The sequence below is a fragment of the Schizosaccharomyces osmophilus genome, chromosome 3 (assembly GCF_027921745.1).
Source record: "Schizosaccharomyces osmophilus chromosome 3, complete sequence".
Lineage (NCBI taxonomy): Eukaryota > Fungi > Ascomycota > Schizosaccharomycetes > Schizosaccharomycetales > Schizosaccharomycetaceae > Schizosaccharomyces > Schizosaccharomyces osmophilus.
In genome coordinates this window covers 1,278,661-1,298,508 of record NC_079240.1, presented here as the reverse complement: position 1 = coordinate 1,298,508, position 19,848 = coordinate 1,278,661, and the positions used below count along the sequence as shown (strand labels likewise).

The window sequence follows — 19,848 nt, the reverse complement described above, 5'->3', positions numbered from 1 at the left end:
CCGTTAATTAGTTCCTGGCCCGCATTTTCCGTATACAAATATCTATGTCCCTGTAGACATTGGAACATTCGATATTATTTGCTGCGATGAAGTTCATTTCCTTCCGTTGCACTTCACATTCTGAATAGACTTACGACTAATATGTACATTTTAAAGATTTTTTACTCTACAAATAGATTTGAGAATTATAAGAAATAGATCCTTGTTTTTCTTGTCCATTGCGAAATAAAATAGAAAAGAATGTATAAATATACATAAATCTAAAATTGATTTAATTGTTGAGAGTAAGTACTAAATTTAATTTTAGGATATTTACACTTCCTCGACACTAACTATGAACTCATCATAGTTAATATAAAATTCCAGTAAGTATGGACAATCCTTGTAAAATGCAAAAATACGATAGGTACGAACAGGAAACGATTTCAATAAAACTAATAATAGGCAAGTACGGATTTGGAAAGCAGAAGGGCAATATGCTATTGAGCAATCACATATTTGCTTGCTAAATGCCAATACAGTGGGTTGTGAAGCATTAAAAAATACAATTCTTCCTGGTGCGTATTTCTTTTATGCTTTGGTTTTCTAATGAATTACCTAGGAATTCGTGAATTTACTGTAATTGACAAATCGTTGGTAGATCTGAAGCGTGATGGATCCAACTTCTTTGTGCAGTACGATCAAGAAGGACAGAGCCGAGCTTTATGCACTAGTACCTTACTACAGCAGTTGAATCCATCAGCGGAAATGAATTACCTAGAAGTGGTAAGAATTTAATCTGCCGTATGATAGAATAGAGTACTGATGGTGACCTTAGGAACCAGAAGAGTTAATAGAGAAAGATATTGAATTTTTTTCAAGATTTGCAATTGTTTTCGCTTCAAAACTTAAAAGTGAGGCTTTGCTTCGACTTGAAGCTTTCTTAAGGTCCAAAGGAATTCCTCTCATCTACTACAATTCTATCGGATTCGCAGGCATAATTCGAATCTCTCTCCCAGAATATACAAGTATGTGTACTTTCAGTTCGTTCTCTAACTATATCAAAAGCCGTTCAGTCTCAGCCCGAGGTACCTTTAGATTTACGAATTCGCACTCCTTGGTTTGATTTGATGGATCATGTACGCTCCTTGAACATTAGTCAAATGGACGTAACAACAAGGAATGAGCTTACATATATCGAGCTTTTAATTCATTATATGCTACAATTTGAGAGGCTGCATCATCGGAAGCCAGAAAATTCGGATGATAGAAGAATTTTGCAAGATATGATTCGAAAGGACATACATGGACAAGCTCCTGAAAATTACGAAGAAGCATTATCAAGCTATTGGAGAATTCTTCAAGAGTATAAGGTAAAACAATGTGTAATTCGACCTCCTAACTGAAAACAGATACCTTCGAACGTGATGGAAGTACTCCAGGATGAAAAAAGTCAACATCTTAGTGAATGCTCCACCGATTTTTGGATACTATGTCATTCTTTGAAATGCTTCTACGAGGAGAGAGGAACTTTGCCATTGTTAGGTACAATTCCTGACATGCATTCTAATACTCAGCGTTACTTGACTATAAAGCAATTGTAAGTATAAGTATTTCAGTTTTAGACTAATAATTGAAGGTACAATGAAAAGTATCTTACAGATTTTGGTGCTCTAAAATTATTTGTTCAAAGAGCATTAAAGTCTCAGAAAAGGCCTGTGGATGATATACCGGATATTGTGATAAAAAGGTTTTGCAAAAACGTTTTGAACATTAAGGTTCTTCGATACAGATCCATACAAGAAGAATTTGAGACTCCCAACAATTTAGGTATGTTTAAGTATTGTGGTTAACGGAAAGCTCAACAATTCAACAGATTCATTTCTTTCTGAAGAAAATTCTCTCCTTCCTTGGTATTTTGCGTTTCGAATCTCGGAGCAACTTTTCAGTTGTCACCCACATGCATCACTAGAAAAGGAATCTCCCATTGTCAATTCCGAATTGGACAATTTATTTGAAAAGTATTCATTGAAACAGGAATACAAAGAAAAGGTTTTGGAATGCATTGAGGAACTGTACGCTTACCTATACGATCAAAGAATGTTGACTAACTGCGAAGTAGATCTCGAGCATCCGGTTATGAAGTTCATCCAGTTTCCTCTCTAGTAGGCGGAATTGCTGCACAAGAGGCAATTAAGGTATGTAAATTAAATCTTCAGTATATGTTTTGAAAGTAATTCTTACACTTTTAGATCCTTACGAAACATTATCTACCGGTCAATCACACATGCATCTTTAATGGAGTTCATAGCAAAACTGAAACATTTAATATTTAGAAACCCAAGAAAGGAAATCAGAAGATTATATCTCATGAATATTATAAAAACTAGTTTTTTGTTAAAGCACAAGCGAACTGCCTAATGTAGAGTTCACCTTACCTTAGCTTTATTAGAATCAAATCACAACCCAAATGATTCCCACTCCTGATACTTCTTGTTTGTCAGAAGACGTATTCCAGGATGTATATGAACCTGCAGGTAATCATCAATTCTACCGACAGATTGCTAAATTCGAAAAGAGGATACTTTTGCTTTGCTGGACGCTCTTGAGGAGGATAAAGACAAGCTATGTAAATTTGCAGATGAAAAGTTGCTTCTCACTTCAGAAATAGGGTAATAATTATCATGGCAATGTGTTAACTTACCATTTATAAGTTGTGGATCTGGCTGTGTGTCGTCGTTTTTCAAAAGTGGAATTTTGCAGGACAGACCAACAAGTAAGAATATTTGACTATAAACACCTTGACTAACCTTCTCAGTTCATTTTATGACTGACATTTCAAATGCTGCCTGCAATGCGACAGCTTATGTAGTGAATAAAAATCGAGAAGTATACAATGACAAAAGCGGTGCATTTTTAACTGCGCAAACTTTCTTTTTACAAGGATTAAGGATTAGAAAAAGCGTTGATGTTTTGCTTTTTAATCCTCCTTATGTCCCTACAGAATTTGAGGAAATCCCAAAAGAAGCCAATATTGCTTCCACTTGGGCAGGAGGGACCGATGGAATGGATGTAACAAGTCAATTATTAAGGATTGTAGATGTAAGAGTATATCACTTGTCTTGCGTTTCATTTTCTGACTTACTCATATTAGGACATACTTTCAGCAGATGGAGTCTTCTACATGGTCGCTGTTGCTCGAAATAATCCAGGAAAAATTCAAAATTATATGTTACAGTTTGGTTTTAATTCAAAAGAAGTGTTGAGAAGAAAGGCGGGAAGAGAAACACTATGCGTGTTGCGTTTTTCAAAGAGCAATGCTTTATTTTTCTAATGTTTACTATAATGCATTTATGGTTTCTTTTTTTAAAAACTTCAAAGAACTGATATTACATACTACGACACGACTTAAGTGTTGACACGTAGCTTTCCTTGATGGATACATGCACTAGCATTCACGCAAGCTGGAATTTCTTCTTCGTAATGAGAAATGATGACCATTGCTTGTGACGGTAAAAGATTTTTGTTCAACCATTTATGAGCTAGGTGCATATACTCAGTATCCACGCCTTGAAAAGGCTCGTCCAAAACCAACAGACGAGGACTTTTGATGATAGCCCTACAAAAAAGAATAAATCTTTGCATACCTATGGGTAACTGAGATAAAGGGGTATTTTCGAACTTACGGATATTCAGTTCATCTAGAATTTTTGAAATGGTTTTTGAACGGCTCTCGGTTTCTTTCGGGATTGTAAAAGTAGTACTCCAGGCACTTAACAGAGCCTCTCTGCAAGTGAATTCTTTAGGGAAATGTGTGTGTATTTCAGGTGACTTAAACACGTTAGTAAAACGACAAGTTGGAGTGATAGAAACATACGCAATGACCGACGTTTTCTTGAATGTCAAAAATTGAGATTCCTGTTCCTGGTCCAACGAACTTTCCAAAGAACCTTATGTCTGTAGCAAAGAGTTTTGGATGATCACCAAGGGCAAAAGCTAAAAGAGTAGTTTTTCCGCTTCCATTGCTACCGCTCAAATACCATCTTTCACCTTCTTTTATAGTCCAATTAATATTTTGTAAAACATTTCTACCCCAATAGGTACAATTTAGGTTATTCATCTCAACGATTGGACCGCCAATCTTTGGAGGTGTAGCCTCCTCGAGTTGAGGTTTCGACGAAACTATAGGATTATAAAACGGTTTGTATTTATCTCTAGTTCCTTGATAGGTTATTTCATGATTTTTTAACTCGACTATATGAGTCACGAAATCAGGTATCTCGTCCTGTTGTCGGAGGGAAAGAACAATTTTAGGAGAGGAAGCATCGGACATACTTCCCAAAAGATCTGAAACTATTGAACGAGAAGCAACATCAAGACCAGCTAACTTTTGTCAGTAATCAAGCGATGGTTAGTTTCATTAACATACAATATGGTTCATCTAATAATAGCATTTTAGGTTCTAGTAACAACTTTACAGCAAGCATAGCCCTTCTAGATTGCCCGTTGCTTAAATTAATCAAACTTGAATCGAGTAAGGACTCCAATCTTGTAATCGATGCTGCATGTCGCACCTTTTCCAATGCTTTCTCTTCCGGACCTCGGTAAGCATCAGATAACCATCTTTGAAGAGTAGTGTCTTCCCGTTCATCGCGGTATGAATGATACCTTTCTGAATAATATGCAGCACGCTGAAGGCCTGATGTTTGAAAGTCCAAAAATTGAATTGTCTGCCAGTGACTTTTATCGGTACCAGACAGAAAAGGGTATTTAAAACTTGTAGCAGGAGAAGGTGTATATGATCCTAGTAAGCACTAAGAGTAGTCAGCAAATATAATATATCCAGGAATAATTAGGTAAACGCCCTCAGCATACAAAACCAAACTTATGATTTTCATTCAATCTGTTTTATCTGACATAGGACCAAGTAAAAGGTTATGAACGAGTCGTTTCGTGAGCCTTCTTTTGAGCCTTCAACTTACTTTTAGAAAAGTAGTTCTTCCACTTCCAACAGCGCCGACCACGGCCCAGTTTTGGTTTTTAGTTATTTCAAAAGAAACATCTTTAAGAACTGGAAACTGACCATCCAAAAACGTTGTTTTCGCCGTTCGAACGAACGAAGCCATATTTCGGTAGGTGTACACGGCTTACGAAACCAGGTTTTCTTGAATGTCAATGATAAAAACTTGTTTTAATCCAAAGTAAAAAGTATTTGGTGTATGAAATTATATAAATTGTTGTTTCCTTCCGAAATATCAGAGGTAGTCGTATAATGGAAGAAACAGTGAATCGTATCCTACGGCTATTGCAAAGCGATGACTTTTCAGTGGATTTGTAAGTATTATTTTTCTTGAGACCACTAACAATAAAGTCTCATCAAATTTATCACTCTTACGCTACCTAGACTTCGAAATCAACAAAATGTTTCTTTAGTATTTGGAAGATTATTACACTGCGAACCATTTTGGCGATCAAAGGAGAATGTTCCTGACAATTTGTTAGCCCTCATTTATGGTTTAATAGAAAATCAAGCAACTTTCGCCAGTGAATTGGGAAGCACTAGGGTGTTGCAACTTTTGGTGGAAACCTTCGAAAACATACCGAATAATCAAGATAGGATTGTTTCAAGAAAACTTTTGCTGATGAGTGCTTTGTATAGAGCCTTAAATTCGAGTTCACATTTTCACTTGCGATATGCTTTGGAACGAAAAGTAAAGAAACCACTTAGAACAACAATTCAAAGCGTACGTCTAAATGAATTAGAATCTTTTCAAATTATCCAGATCCTATTTAAAAATTTTGGCTCTGAACTCGGAGTGAACTGGATTTGTCTATCGCTCTTTTCACATCCTCTTGTATGTTTTGATCTCAAGTTGAAAGAAAAATCCGCTAATTACTTACAGGATTGGTATTCCATAACTTGGAATGCACTTTCTTTGGCTTTTTTGGACAGTGCTGAGACTGCAATTTTGCCAGCAACTGTGTTATCTCGCTTAATTACTCACTTTTCGCATAGAACGCTGGAAGACTTGTTGGAAAGGTAAGTGTTTCATGTTCCTGTCGCATTCTTTAACATCTCTCCTAAGACTAGCTCATTTAGCTGTTCATTTGAGGAATGTCCCAAATGTGATGTCTTCAGTTTCTCAAAGAAGATCGATTTTTTTCATATTTGTTATCTTGCTAGAGGCGATTAGTCTGAATCAGTTTGCAAAAACTGACTTTAGTAGCAGAGATCAGAATTTATGTCAGCGTATGCTTCTTCTGTTAAGTGAATTAGAATGGGGATTTCAATCTGTGTCTTCCTCTTGGTCTACCTTGGATTTTATTTTTGCAGTTGCGTTGACGAGGGGTAAACATATGGTTGCTCCAAATATAGAAAACGTCAGCCAGGTGCTACATCGCTGGATTTTAAAACGGGAAGAATTGGATATTAGCAAGCTTTCAGGAATTCCACTTTCGTACACTTTGCTTCTTATCAAGCATCTGCAAAAGCTGAGAATCAAACAACTTTTATCCAGCGAGGTTCCCAATATTCCATTCACAAAATCAACAATGGAACTGATTGAAAAAATATCGAATTGTTGTTCGTTTTTGTGTCACGTCCTAAAGCAGAATTCTGGAGAATCCCTTTCTAATAGGTACTTGCTAGAACTCTGTCTATACATTTCTCTATTCGCAAATGATATTTCGGCTGATTCTACCGATTCTTCTTCTATTACTGAACAAGAAAGGATCATGATTCATCTCGATTGCATATTCAACTTTACCCTTCTACCGGTTCCTGAATATGATTTGCAGGATATTTTATGCTCTAAATTCCAGTTGTATAACCAATCTACCAAAAAAATTTTTCTGAAACACCTATTTTCTATGATCAAGCGAAAGATTGTTTCGAATTTGGAAAACTCACATCTTCTTTTGAAAGCATCCATAGGCCTACTACCCTTCCTTGGTGAATCAGAGCAACGCGAATGCCTTCAGCAACTGCAAGTTGTAATTGAAAGACTCCAAAGAGAGTATCAGGACTCCATAATCCTTCTTATTACCAAACAACTTTCTACTCTTTCATATCCCCATGCCTCATCTTTGCTTCCCTACTGGGCTTCTTTGCTGATTTCTCCTGCTCGATGATAAATCTCATTGCACTGCACTATCTGGTTTAAGGATGTATTTCGTAGTACCTACCAAATATCAATAGTACAAGGAATTCAGACGAAATACTCATCTTTAACACATTTCAATAGCAAAATGTTTATGACTAGATCAGGTATGAAATATGGCTGAATCAAAACTAATAAGTTAGAATACGATAGAGGTGTAAACACGTTTTCACCTGAAGGACGATTGTTTCAAGTAGAATATGCGATTGAAGCCATTAAGTTGGGATCAACTGCGATTGGCGTGAAATCAAAAGATGGAGTTGTTTTAGGTGTTGAAAAGAGACTTAGTAGTCCTTTAATGGAGTCATACTCCGTGGAAAAGCTATTTGAAATAGACACGAACATTGGCTGTGCCATCTCTGGTTTAACAGCAGACGCACGTACTATTATAGACCATGCTAGAGTGCAAGCACAGAACCATCGTTTCACTTACGATGAACCCCAAGGTGTAGAAAGTATTACCCAGTCTGTCTGTGATTTGGCTCTTCGTTTCGGTGAAGGAGAGGAAGACGAAGAACGCATTATGTCTCGTCCTTTTGGTGTGGCTCTCTTGGTGGCCGGTATGGATGAGCATGGTCCCCAACTATATCACTCGGAACCTTCTGGTACTTATTTCCGTTATGGTGCTAAAGCCATCGGTTCTGGCAGTGAGCCCGCAAAAACCGAGTTGGTCAAAGAATACCACAATGACATGACTCTTCAAGAAGCAGAGGTGTTGATTCTTAAAGTCCTTCGTCAAGTCATGGAAGAGAAGTTAAATTCGAAAAATGTACAACTCGCAAGTGTTACTTCTGAGAAGGGATTCCACATTTATACCGATGAAGAAATGGCTAATGCTGTTCATCGTGAAGAGCACAGATCAGATTAAGGTATCTATTTGTCTTATTATATTGTCTATGAGCCTTATATACGACTAGACTTGCATTCCTTTTCCTTTTTCATGCTCCAATGAACTGTTTTACGAGAAAAATAGCTATCTTTCTGTAGGTTTGATCCTTCCGTCAAAAGAAACCTGCTATTATTAAGAAAAATGAACAATATAAGAGATGACAGGTTCTAATAGAGTGTATGTGACAGCTGTAGTGATAGTGATTTGTAAATATAGTTCTGGTTGTAGATTTTGTCACTCATACTCGAGGTCCAGCAATTCCAGAAAAAACGAAATATATGTTTCATACTGTTTCTTGAACTGAGCATTAAGCAATTTCATTCTTTACCTTTATCGGAATTGCGGTAAACTCCAATATACGATTTCTCTCATACTTTCTCCATTTACCTCATCTGATCTGGCAAATCCGCAACGTTTGAATTGTGCAAAGTTGATTTTAAAACTTATGCTGTATTTAAGTTGAACATAGAAGAAAAATAAAAGAAAACCCCTGCTTATGCTTTTGCGCAGACAATTCCAATTGGCATTTGCTCCTATCCGGTTAAGTCAGTTTTGTCTCTCGACTAGGCAGCAATTTCGAAATATAAGAAATGCTGGAGTTTGCTTCCAGTCTACGTTCACGGGAACTACAATAAAGTCTTTACCTCCAAGAATCATACCAGTATACCAAGGTAACGACGACAGTGAAATAAACTACATACGGTTTGACTAACATTATACTTTTTTTAGATTGCGTCTCTCCTCAGTCAGTAGGAGGAAAAGCAAATTTGAAGCAATTACAATGGCCGCTGTCACCCAGAAATATTCTGATCCTAAAGAAAACTATGGATTTGAAGGTCAATCAGTGTTTCACGAGACTAGTTGAACACTTGCAGACCATTTATCCTGATTTATCTCTTATTGTAGATAAAGAAACTGCAAAGGCTTTTCCGCAGTATAAATTGTATAGCTGGGATGATGAGGCGGACTTAGAAAAGAAGGTAGATATCGTGATAACAGTTGGTGGAGATGGAACCATTTTACATGCCGCCTCTTTGTTTGCAAAATCAGGCATGCCACCTATATTATCATTTTCTCTAGGAACCTTGGGATTTCTTTTGCCTTTTGATATTTCGGACTTTCAAACGGCATTTGCAGACATGTATTCTTCACGCTCTTATGTATTAATGAGAATGCGATTATCTTTGACTATGAAAAGAAATACTTATGATGAGACCAGTTTCATCATGAATGAAATGCATATTCATAGAGGTCTCTCTCCGCATATGGCTGTCTTGAAAGTATTCATTAACGATAAATTTCTAACTGAAGCAATTGCTGACGGGATAATAATATCCACTCCTACTGGATCAACTGCGTATTCCCTATCTTCTGGTGGACCGATTGTGCATCCATCTATTAATGCTCTCCTGCTTACACCCATTTGTCCGAGTTCTCTTTCTTTTCGACCTGTTTTATTCCCCGATTCTTTTACTATCAGTGTTGAAACATCAGAAAAGTCTCGTGTCCGACCCCAGCTTTCGGTCGATGGCCGTTTACTTGGGTTGACAGATATCGGGCAACGTATTCATATATGCAGCAAGAAAGATAATGGAATTCCTTGTGTTATTCGTAGCCATAAAGAAGACGATTGGATGAGTGATATCGTTGGACTTCTTCGCTGGAACCATCCTTTTGATCGTAAAGGATGGTAAGAAGGTTTGTTTCAAAAAAAAAAAAAAAAAAAAAAAAAAAGAAAAAAAAAAGGAAATGTGGTTTTTGTTTCCAGGTATACGGTTTTATAAAAGTGTAATAGCCAGTTCAATCTTCCGGCAGCACCAGTTTCTTGTTTGGGTTTATTTATTATGGTGTTTGAAATCCAACCTAACGTCGACTTTTTTGGTTTATTCATAATTGTAATTTTAAAAATAAAATAAAACTGGTTCTTACTTTATTCATCGTTTTGAGACAAGTAAGTTTTTACTTCATTTCTACACATGAAAAAAATTCAGTTGACTGACTATTTTGTGAATACACGGGTGAAGCTTTTTTTTCTCAAATCAATTGGTTTTCATCTTTTTTATTTTAGTCATCTGTAATCGCACTTCAAAAGCATTGAGTTTTTCGTGAATGCCTTTTATAATGCATCAGTAGAACGAAAGAACCGAAAAAAACCATCTTGAGAGCGAAAAAAAAACAGGAGAGCTCTATTCTAATAGAAACTCCAATTCAACAAAGCAGCTGCCAAAAATACATCGGCATTTTTACCTTTATTATTTTTCCTGATTTACCTTCTATTTGTTTATATTGAGCGTCACTTGGAAAAGTGACAGCGGCGAAAATCACCTCGAATCTTCTTTTACAGAGTGCCCCACAATAGCGAGAAAAGCCATAGCGAACATGGAGGGAAAAAATACACGAAGAAGCTGATAGAATTACTCAGAAATTATAAATTATATACTTAGTACATTTAAATTGAAAGGTCTTTTTTGATTTATACGGTTTTCTGTTATTGGGTAGCATGTGACTTACCCGTGTGGAAAGAGCTTTGAACGCGTCCGCTGCACTTATCCATTCCCAACAACAAAGATTTGGTCTGGGAAACCGTTCCAGAAATACCTTATCTTTAACCTGTATTATATATATAGAGACAGTTCCTCGATTGGCATAAATTCGTGCAATCTTTGTCATATTTCCCGTTCTTGACGCGTGCTAACGGCGTAGAGACTGTACTGAAGAGAAAATCAATTAAACGGACGAGTTTGAACGAATAAACGAGTCTCATTGGTTTATCTTTAGAACAAAATTCTATACTACATAAAACTTTCCTTTTCTGGGACTGTTGCATTTATCTTCTAGAGATACCGCAATTTGTTCAGATAATTATTCATCTGTATTATTTTCTGATTTCGCTTGTGCGGTTTTATTCTGCATTACATTTACTTTTTTTTCAAATCACGATCTTTACGTTCATCTAGTTTTATTCTATAATCATGGTTGAGACTGGTTATGCATCTCCTCACGTTCATCAGTCGGTGAGATCGTTGGCTTTGACTTATGCCCATCTTTGTCCATCTATTTTAATTCCTTCTTCACAGTACCTTTTGGCGGCTCAAATTCGTGATGAGTTTCAAGCTAAATATGTTGCTCCATCCGCGGACGCCATCGAAAAAGAAGGAGCTGAATTAGAGTTTGAACATGAGCTTCATCTAATCGCCCGTTTCTTAGGTTTAGTCGCCTCTAAGGAAGAAAAGAGCCCTGATCAATATAATCAACTACTAAATACCATCACCCTTGAATTTGAACGTACTTTCTTAGCAGGAAACGAAGTTCATGCTGTTGTTCACAACGTGGGATTAAGTGTTCCAGCTCAAAAAGATGTTGTTTGCTATTACTATCGTTCTAGAGCTTTAACCGGTAGAGGGATGAAATTCCACGGGTCCGCTCTTTTGAATGACCCTTCTGCGAAGTTAAGTGCTATTTTTGGAGGCCAAGGATATGAAGACTACTTTGATGAATTAGCTGAGCTTTATGAAGTCTATGCTCCATTCGCTTCTGAACTTGTGCAAACTCTTTCCAAGTTCCTTTTCTCTCTTGTACAAAATGAACAGGCATCTAAAGTGTACTCTAAAGGCCTCAATGTACTTGATTGGCTCGCTGGCGAGCGACCAGAGCGCGATTACTTAGTTACTGCTCCTGTCTCCCTTCCTTTGGTTGGTCTTACTCAGCTTGTCCAGTTCTATGTTACTGCTCAAATATTGGGTCTTAATCCTGGTGAGCTTGCTTCTCGGTTTACCGCTGCCACTGGTCATTCCCAGGGTGTCATCGTTGCCGCTGCTGTTTCAGCTTCTACCGATCAACAGACTTTCATCGAAAACGCAAAGGTAGCTTTGACCACCCTATTTTGGATTGGCGTTCGCTCTCAACAAGTTTTCCCTACTACTACTCTTCCTCCTTCCGTAGTTGCAGATTCCGTCGCCAACTCAGAGGGCAATCCGTCTCCCATGTTAGCTGTCCGTGATCTTCCTTTAGAAATTTTGAATAAGCATATAGAAATCACGAATACTCATCTTCCAGAAGATAGAAGAGTTTACCTCAGCCTTGTCAATGGCCCCAAAAGCTTTGTTGTCAGCGGTCCTGCTCGCTCTTTATATGGCTTAAATCTTACGCTTCGTAAAGAGAAGGCAGATGGTCAAAACCAAGCTCGTATTCCCCACTCAAAAAGAAAACTACGCTTTGTTAATCGTTTCCTTAGCATCTCTGTTCCTTTCCATAATGCATACCTTGCCCCTACACGCTCTTTGCTTGAAAAAGATTTGAAGGGTATGGAGTTTTCTCCTCTTAGATTTCCTGTATATTCTACCGACGATGCCGGTGATCTCCGTTTTGAGAAACCATCTAACTTGCTTATGGCTCTTTCTGTAATGATTACCGAGAAAGTTGTTCATTGGGAGCAAGCTTGCAATTTCCCAGAGACAACCCACATTGTTGACTTTGGTCCTGGTGGTGTTTCTGGTGTCGGTGCTTTTACCCGCACTAACAAAGATGGCCAGGGTGTTCGTGTTATTGTTGCAGACGCTTTTGATGCCTTGGATCTTGGTTCCAAGACTGAATTATTTGATCGCGAGGTTAAGTCTGTTAAGTTCGCCCCTAATTGGGTAGATCTATACAAGCCTAAGCTTATCAAGAATAAGCTTGGTCGTGTATATGTTGAAACCAGACTTTCTAAAATGCTAGGCTTGCCTCCCTTGTGGGTTGCTGGTATGACTCCCACTAGTGTTCCCTGGGATTTCTGTTCCGCCGTCGCTAAGGCAGGCTATGCCTATGAACTTGCCGGTGGTGGCTACTTTAGCGCTAAAATGATGCGTGATGCTATCCATGAACTTTCCTTGAATATTCCTCCCGGCGCCGGAATTTGCATCAACCTAATTTACATTAATCCTCGTAGTTTTGCATGGCAAATCCCTTTGGTTCGCGAAATGGTTGCTGAAGGTTATCCCATTCGCGGTATCACCATTGCTGCTGGTATCCCTTCTTTGGAAGTTGCTAATGAATTGATTGAAACCTTGGGTGTTGAGTACATCTGCTTGAAGCCTGGATCTATCGAGGCTATTAATGCAGTCATCAACATTGCAAAAGCTAATCCTACCTTCCCTATTGTCATGCAGTGGACCGGTGGTCGTGCCGGTGGACACCACTCTTTTGAAGATTTCCACGCTCCTATCTTACAAACTTACTCTTCCGTTCGTCGCTGTGACAACATTGTTCTTGTTGCCGGCAGTGGTTTTGGTGGAGCTGACGACACAGAACCATATTTGACTGGTGAATGGACTACTGCATTCAAGCTTCCTGCTATGCCATTTGATGGTATAATGTTTGGTTCCCGTCTCATGGTTGCTAAGGAAGCTCATACTTCTTTAGGTGCCAAAGAAGCAATTGTTGCTGCACCTGGTGTTACTGACGCCGAATGGGAGAAGACATACGATGGCCCTGCTGGTGGCATTGTCACGGTTATGTCTGAATTAGGTGAGCCAATTCATAAATTGGCTACCCGTGGTATCATGTTTTGGAAGGAGCTTGATAATACCATATTTGCTCTCCCACGCCCTAAGCGTGTTCCTGCTTTGCTTGCAAAGAAGCAGTATATCATTAAGCGTTTGAATGATGACTTCCAAAAAGTTTATTTCCCTGCTCGAATTGTTAAGCGCCTGTCTTCTGAGAAACTTCAGTTTGAAGCTGTTGATGGTGTCGAGGAAATGACTTATGCTGAAGTTTTATATCGGACTGTCGACCTGCTGTACGTTACAAAGGAAAAGAGATGGATTGATCTCTCATTGCGTACCTTCACTGGTAACTTGATGCGTCGTATTGAAGAGCGTTTCACTAAGGAACTCGGCAAACACACCCTTATTGAAAATTTTGAAGATTTAAATGATCCATATCCCGTTGTTGCTCGTTTCCTTGAAGCATATCCTGAAGCCAACAACCAAATTATGAATACTCAAGATGTTCAATTTTTCTTTTCTTTGTGTTCCAATCCTCTCCAAAAGCCTGTTCCTTTCATTCCTGCCATTGACGATACTTTCGAATACTACTTCAAGAAGGATTCCCTTTGGCAAAGTGAAGACCTCGGCGCTGTTGTTGGTGAGGACGTCGGTCGTGTTGCCATTCTTCAAGGACCTATGGCTGTTAGACATTCTACAAAGGTTAATGAACCTACCAAAGAACTTCTTGACGGCATCCACGAAGCTCACATCAAGCGTTTCATTGATCTTTACTATAATGGTGATGTTAATAAGGTTCCTACTGTTGAATATTTTGGTGGCGTAAAACCTGTTAATTTGCCTTCTTCTGCTGTGGATTCTGTTTCTGTCACAAAGAATCCCGGCGAGGAAATATATGATTTACCTGAAGCTGGATCTCTTCCTTCCGCAAAGGCTTGGTTTGAACTCTTAGCGGGCAAACAAGTTTCTTGGCGTAGAGCTATTTTCACCACCCAAAGAGTCGCCCAAGGTTGGAAACTTGAACAGAACCCTGTACGCAGGATCCTCGCACCTCGTCCCGGCCAACGTGTCGTTCTCAAGGGTCATGGAAATGATGCAGTTCTTGAAATGTATGAGCTCCAATGTGGTGAGCATGTGCTTGCTGTGCGTCTCAGCTTTGGCAATGACACCATTACTGTATCTATGTTTGAAAACCGCAATGCCCTCAAGAAGAATGTCAGTCTTGATTTCTTGTTCAAATATGACCCTTCTGTTGGCTACGCTCCTGTTGCAGAAATAATTGAAGGTAGAAATGATCGTATCAAACATTTCTACTGGCAATTATGGTTTGCTAATGAGCCATACCCCGAAAGTGCTTCCATTGCTGACACGTTTACTGGTGTTGAAACCACGATCACTGCTAATATGATTGAAGATTTCTGTAGAACTGTCGGAAACCACAATGAGGCTTATACTAACAGAGCTAACTGTAAGCGTATGGCTCCTATGGATTTTGCTATTGTTGTCGGTTGGCAAGCTATTACCAAGGCAATCTTCCCTAAGGCCATTGATGGTGATCTTTTACGTCTTGTTCATTTGTCCAACTCTTTCCGTATGGTTGGAAGCCCTTTGGTAGAGGGTGATAAGGTCACTACTGCTGCTACCATTACTGGTATTGTAAATAATGATTCCGGTAAAACTGTTACTGTTAAGGGAGTTGTTTATCGTGATAACAAGGAAGTGATCGAGGTCATCAGCCGCTTTTTGTATCGCGGTAACTTTACCGATTTTGAAAATACCTTTGAACATACCCAAGAAACACCTATGCAACTCACTTTGGCTACCCCTAAGGATGTAGCAGTATTGCAATCTAAGAGCTGGTTCCAATTACTGGATCCTAGTCAGGATTTGTCTGGTTCTGTACTTACTTTCCGTTTAAATTCCTATGTTCGTTTTAAAAATCAATCTGTCAAGAGCTCCGTGCAAACCAAGGGTATTGTACTATCAGAATTGCCTTCTAAGGCTATTATTCAAATCGCTTCTGTTGATTTCCAATCCGTCGATTGTCATGGCAATCCAGTTATTGATTTCCTTAACCGTAATGCCAAACCCATTGAGCAACCACTTGAATTTGAAAGCGGCGGTTATAGTGTCATTCAAACTACGGATGAAGGCTATTCACCTGTTTTTATTACCCCTCCTACCAACTCTCCCTATGCCGATGTTTCCGGTGATTACAATCCTATTCACGTTTCTCCTACCTTCGCTGCCTTTGTCGAGTTGCCTGGCTCACATGGTATTACACACGGTATGTACAGCTCTGCAGCCACTCGTAAGTTTGTTGAGACTTTTGCCGCAGAAAATGTTCCCGAGAGAGTTAAGCATTATGAGATTAACTTCGTTAATATGGTTCTTCCCAACTCTGAACTTGTCACTAAGCTTTCTCACACTGGTATGATTAATGGTCGAAAGATCATTAAGGTTGAGGTCTTAAACAAGGAAACTGAAGAGGCTGTCCTTGTCGGTACTGCTGAGGTTGAGCAACCTGTTTCTGCCTATGTATTTACTGGCCAGGGCTCTCAAGAACAAGGAATGGGTATGGACTTGTATGCTACTAGTGCTGTTGCCAAGAAAATTTGGGACAGTGCTGATAAGCATTTCTTGTCTCATTACGGATTTTCTATCATTGATATTGTCAAGAACAATCCCAAGGACATCACAATTCACTTTGGCGGTACTAAGGGTAAACAAATCCGTAACAATTACATGGCTATGGCTTACGAAAAAATAAATGACGATGGGTCTACATCCGTTGTCCCTGTATTTAACACCATCACTGAAGAATCTACCTCCTTTACATTTACACATCCTTCCGGTCTGTTGTCGGCTACTCAATTTACTCAACCTGCTTTAACCTTGATGGAGAAGGCTGCTTTTGAGGACATGCGTGCTAAGGGATTAGCGCAACAAGATTGTGCTTTCGCCGGTCACTCTCTTGGTGAGTACTCTGCGTTGTCTGCTATGGCTGATGTTTTGTCCATCGAAGCCTTGGTTGACTTGGTGTTCCTTCGTGGTTTGACTATGCAAAATGCAGTCCGTCGTGATGACTTAGGACGCTCTGAATATGGTATGGTTGCCGCCAATCCTTCTCGTGTTTCCCCAACATTTACCGATGCTGCATTGCGATTTATTGTTGACCATATTGGTGAACAAACAAAACTGTTGCTTGAAATTGTCAACTACAATGTTGAAAACCAGCAATATGTCGTTAGCGGTAACCTTATGAGTTTGTGTACCTTGGGCCATGTCTTAAACTTCCTTAAGGTTCAAAAGATTGACTTCCAAAAATTGATTGAAACTCTTACATTGGATCAATTGAAGGAACAATTATCGGAGATCGTTGAAGGTTGCCATGAGAAGACCTTGAAGCAAAAGGAAGAGCAAGGCCATTTGGAATTAGAACGTGGATTTGCTACCATTCCTCTGAAGATTGATGTACCTTTCCACTCTTCTTTCTTGCGTGGAGGTGTTCGAATGTTCCGTGAATACTTGCTCAGGAAGATTTCTCCCCATCAAATCAATGTTTCCAAGTTACGCGGAAAATACATTCCCAACTTAACCGCTAAGCCATTCGAAATTAGCAAGGAATACTTCCAAAATGTCTATGAATTAACGGGATCTCAGCGCATCAAGAAGATTCTTCAAAACTGGGACCAATATAATTCTTAGAGCTTTTTTTGTAATCTTTTGCTAGTCATGGTAAAGATGGTTAAGAAGTACTTATTTTACTCGCTTATTTTGATATATAGTCTTCATTTAATAAGGAGTGTGTTGTTTATCATAGCAATGCGCTTATATTTACTTTTTCATTTATGGTACTTGAAGTAAAATTGGTTATCTACAGTCTCTACATAAAGACAGTGGTTTATGATTTACTTGAATAAGATAATTTTAATAGAATAATTGAGATTGTGTGACATTTTAGCTCTGTTTTGATCATAGTGTTTCCCTTTGGAACTATTTATCGTGGCATTTATAAAGACGTGCCTCTATAGAAAAAACGTGAATCTAGTGATATAAAGATTTATAATGAAGCATAGCGCGGGATCGGTATTATGGTTAGTGTGGCACACAATTTTTGACAATCCTAAAGAGAAACAAGTACAACTTGAAGACTTGTCCTTCACCAATGCTTCGTCAAGTGTAAGTTCAAAGAAAATTTACTAAATTGGTATACTAACAAGAATAGAAAGCCCAAAAATGCACGCACTAAGCGTGTAATGGATAAACGCGAGCCAAAACTCTTAGAGGGAGCGAAAATTGCCCTTTTCTTAAGAGGAAACGCGACTTCGCAGCTCGTTGTTGATGTTTTACACGATTTACACTCTTTGAAGAAGCCATTTGCGGTTAATTTTCAAAAAAAGAATTCCTTACTTCCTTTCGAGGATAGTTCTTCATTGGAGTTTTTTTCTGAGAAAAACGACGCTGGTTTGGCCGTTTTTGCTACCCACAACAAAAAAAGACCCCACAATTTAGCTTGGATTCGCTTCTTTGATTATCACGTATTGGATATGATTGAACTTGGCGTCGTTGATTATAAGCCGATTTCTTCTTTTCATACTGTACCTATTGTACCTGGCACGAAGCCCATGATGCTCTTTCAAGGCCCTTCTTTTGATTCCCATCCTGTATTCCGTCATGTTAAGTCATTATTTTTGGACTTTTTCCGCGGCGAACCTATTCAAAAGTTGGACTCTGCAGGTTTATCTCACGTGATTGTTGTTTCTGCGGGTGAAGCCAGCGACGATGAAACACAACCTTTACCAAAAGTTAATTTCCGGGTGTATTCAACGAAATTATTGAAGTCAAAGACGAATCTTCCTCGTCTTGAGTTGGAGGAAATGGGACCTCGACTCGATTTTAGCATTCGTCGTGTTCAACCTGCTCAAGCTGATGTTCTTAAAGAGGCCTTGAAGAAACCCAAGACTCAAGAACCCAAGACCAAAAAGAACGTGGACGTTGATGTGGTTGGTAACAAGGTTGGCCGTATTCATGTGGATCAGCAAGATCTTAGCGATATGCAAACTCGTAAAATGAAGGGTTTGAAGCGCTCCGCTGCCGAAGTAGAAGAGGAGGAAGATGAATCGGAAGGCGAAGATGAAGATGAAGACGTTGTTTCCGACGTTGAGTAGACAGAAAAGCACATGCTTGCCTCAACCTCGGAAAGGTCCGTGCGGATAAAATATGTTGTTTTTGGAAAGGCATTTGGAAAATGATGGTTTTCTTTTTAAATTTGGTTCCTGGTTTATATAAGGGTAATTTAACGGTCAGTTTCTTAGATTTTGGGAAGCAGTCTAAAAATGAGATATAAATATGTGTCTGTCTCTATGGTTTCTATAGGAAGTTTTAATAAATTTTTAATTTATATTTGGATATTTAAAAGCCTATAACGAGTGGACCCTTCGCCCTGAACAAGTCGCATTACTGTAGAATCAAGTTTGCGGTGTTACTACGAGCAATTAGTTGTATTTGTCGATTGGAACAAAATTTACATTGGTAGCGAGAAGTATCTGGCTTCTTTAAGGATATTTTTGTTGCCCAGCTTAGCAAGAGAGAAACAATAGAGAAATTGATTGATATTAATAAGTGAAAAATAACAGTCCTTCAAAATATCTATTTTTAGTTTTTATGTCATTCTCTTGTAAATTCACTGACGAACGTCTTGCTACACTAAACATATCTCAGTTCAAAAAAACGAACATGCAATCAAGTGCTTCTGGAGACGTGAGCTCGGCTTCAATAGAACGTCTGAAAAGTGATGCTAAACTGATGGTGGTCATTAAGGCTGTTGACATGGTACAGAAAGAATTTGATGGATTTGTTAAACAATGTGCTAATACGAGGATTAGGAAGAAGAAATGCAGCAAGATGCAGTGCATACAGGTAAATAAAGAGTAAGCGAAAGAAGAGGCTAATGATTAAATGAATAGCTGTGCAAGCTATGGAGAAATTTACAGTTGAAAAGGTACTTTGATATATGGAAAGAAAAACTTGGCCGAAGCAGAAAGACCTAATGCATTTATTTAGGACATTGCTGCATTTGTAAAAAGAGAGTTTGACAAAAAATACTCTCCCACTTGGCATTGTATCGTTGGTCGAAATTTTGGTTCCTATGTGACACATGGTATGCAATAGTCCTTGCTTTATAATTTATCATGGAAACCTCATGTTAACAAGAAATATTAGAATCTCATAGATTTGTTTATTTCTACTTGGGAACAATTGCGTTTCTGTTATTCAAGTCTGGTTGAACAAAAAAAAGGTTCATCATTCATCGGCATCGTGGGTCCGTATTTAT

The 19,848-nt window shown here is 38.6% G+C and overlaps 9 protein-coding genes across 9 annotated transcripts; 8 read left to right on the top strand and 1 right to left on the bottom strand.

Moving 5' to 3' along the window:
- Positions 1–371: 371 nt before the first annotated feature.
- On the top strand, positions 372–2,315 carry uba5 (NEDD8 activating enzyme E1-type Uba5; the record flags this gene model as incomplete). The annotated part of the gene is made up of 10 exons (XM_056183396.1): positions 372–406; positions 445–557; positions 602–765; positions 818–1,007; positions 1,048–1,352; positions 1,392–1,579; positions 1,619–1,809; positions 1,856–2,054; positions 2,102–2,177; positions 2,232–2,315. The coding sequence occupies 10 exons, from the start codon at positions 372–374 to the stop codon at positions 2,313–2,315; spliced, it is 1,545 nt and encodes a 514-aa protein (XP_056039409.1).
- A 134-nt stretch (positions 2,316–2,449) lies between these two features.
- Positions 2,450–3,313, top strand: mtq2 (eRF1 methyltransferase Mtq2; the record flags this gene model as incomplete). Its single annotated transcript, XM_056183395.1, has 5 exons — positions 2,450–2,516; positions 2,558–2,651; positions 2,694–2,755; positions 2,798–3,081; positions 3,134–3,313. The coding sequence occupies 5 exons, from the start codon at positions 2,450–2,452 to the stop codon at positions 3,311–3,313; spliced, it is 687 nt and encodes a 228-aa protein (XP_056039408.1).
- Positions 3,314–3,387: 74 nt separating this feature from the next.
- Positions 3,388–5,105, bottom strand: SOMG_04614 (mitochondrial ATPase; the record flags this gene model as incomplete). Its single annotated transcript, XM_056183394.1, has 4 exons — positions 3,388–3,810; positions 3,857–4,362; positions 4,409–4,793; positions 4,962–5,105. 4 exons carry the CDS (start codon positions 5,103–5,105, stop codon positions 3,388–3,390), a joined length of 1,458 nt encoding a protein of 485 aa, XP_056039407.1.
- A 146-nt stretch (positions 5,106–5,251) lies between these two features.
- Positions 5,252–7,110, top strand: pex8 (peroxisomal importomer complex subunit Pex8; the record flags this gene model as incomplete). Its single annotated transcript, XM_056183393.1, has 4 exons — positions 5,252–5,313; positions 5,351–5,834; positions 5,883–6,019; positions 6,066–7,110. 4 exons carry the CDS (start codon positions 5,252–5,254, stop codon positions 7,108–7,110), a joined length of 1,728 nt encoding a protein of 575 aa, XP_056039412.1.
- Positions 7,111–7,227: 117 nt separating this feature from the next.
- pup2 (20S proteasome complex subunit alpha 5, Pup2) lies at positions 7,228–8,007 on the top strand (the record flags this gene model as incomplete). The annotated part of the gene is made up of 2 exons (XM_056183392.1): positions 7,228–7,246; positions 7,283–8,007. 2 exons carry the CDS (start codon positions 7,228–7,230, stop codon positions 8,005–8,007), a joined length of 744 nt encoding a protein of 247 aa, XP_056039411.1.
- Positions 8,008–8,524: 517 nt separating this feature from the next.
- pos5 (mitochondrial NADH kinase Pos5) lies at positions 8,525–9,722 on the top strand (the record flags this gene model as incomplete). The annotated part of the gene is made up of 2 exons (XM_056183391.1): positions 8,525–8,699; positions 8,758–9,722. The coding sequence occupies 2 exons, from the start codon at positions 8,525–8,527 to the stop codon at positions 9,720–9,722; spliced, it is 1,140 nt and encodes a 379-aa protein (XP_056039152.1).
- Positions 9,723–11,000: 1,278 nt separating this feature from the next.
- On the top strand, positions 11,001–17,219 carry fas1 (fatty acid synthase beta subunit Fas1; the record flags this gene model as incomplete). Its single annotated transcript, XM_056183390.1, has 1 exon — positions 11,001–17,219. The coding sequence occupies one exon, from the start codon at positions 11,001–11,003 to the stop codon at positions 17,217–17,219; it is 6,219 nt and encodes a 2,072-aa protein (XP_056039150.1).
- Positions 17,220–17,679: 460 nt separating this feature from the next.
- On the top strand, positions 17,680–18,682 carry rpf2 (Brix domain ribosome biogenesis protein Rpf2; the record flags this gene model as incomplete). The annotated part of the gene is made up of 2 exons (XM_056183389.1): positions 17,680–17,693; positions 17,740–18,682. The coding sequence occupies 2 exons, from the start codon at positions 17,680–17,682 to the stop codon at positions 18,680–18,682; spliced, it is 957 nt and encodes a 318-aa protein (XP_056039462.1).
- A 568-nt stretch (positions 18,683–19,250) lies between these two features.
- dlc2 (dynein light chain Dlc2) lies at positions 19,251–19,801 on the top strand (the record flags this gene model as incomplete). Its single annotated transcript, XM_056183388.1, has 5 exons — positions 19,251–19,346; positions 19,400–19,433; positions 19,481–19,515; positions 19,578–19,674; positions 19,737–19,801. The coding sequence occupies 5 exons, from the start codon at positions 19,251–19,253 to the stop codon at positions 19,799–19,801; spliced, it is 327 nt and encodes a 108-aa protein (XP_056039091.1).
- Positions 19,802–19,848: the final 47 nt, after the last annotated feature.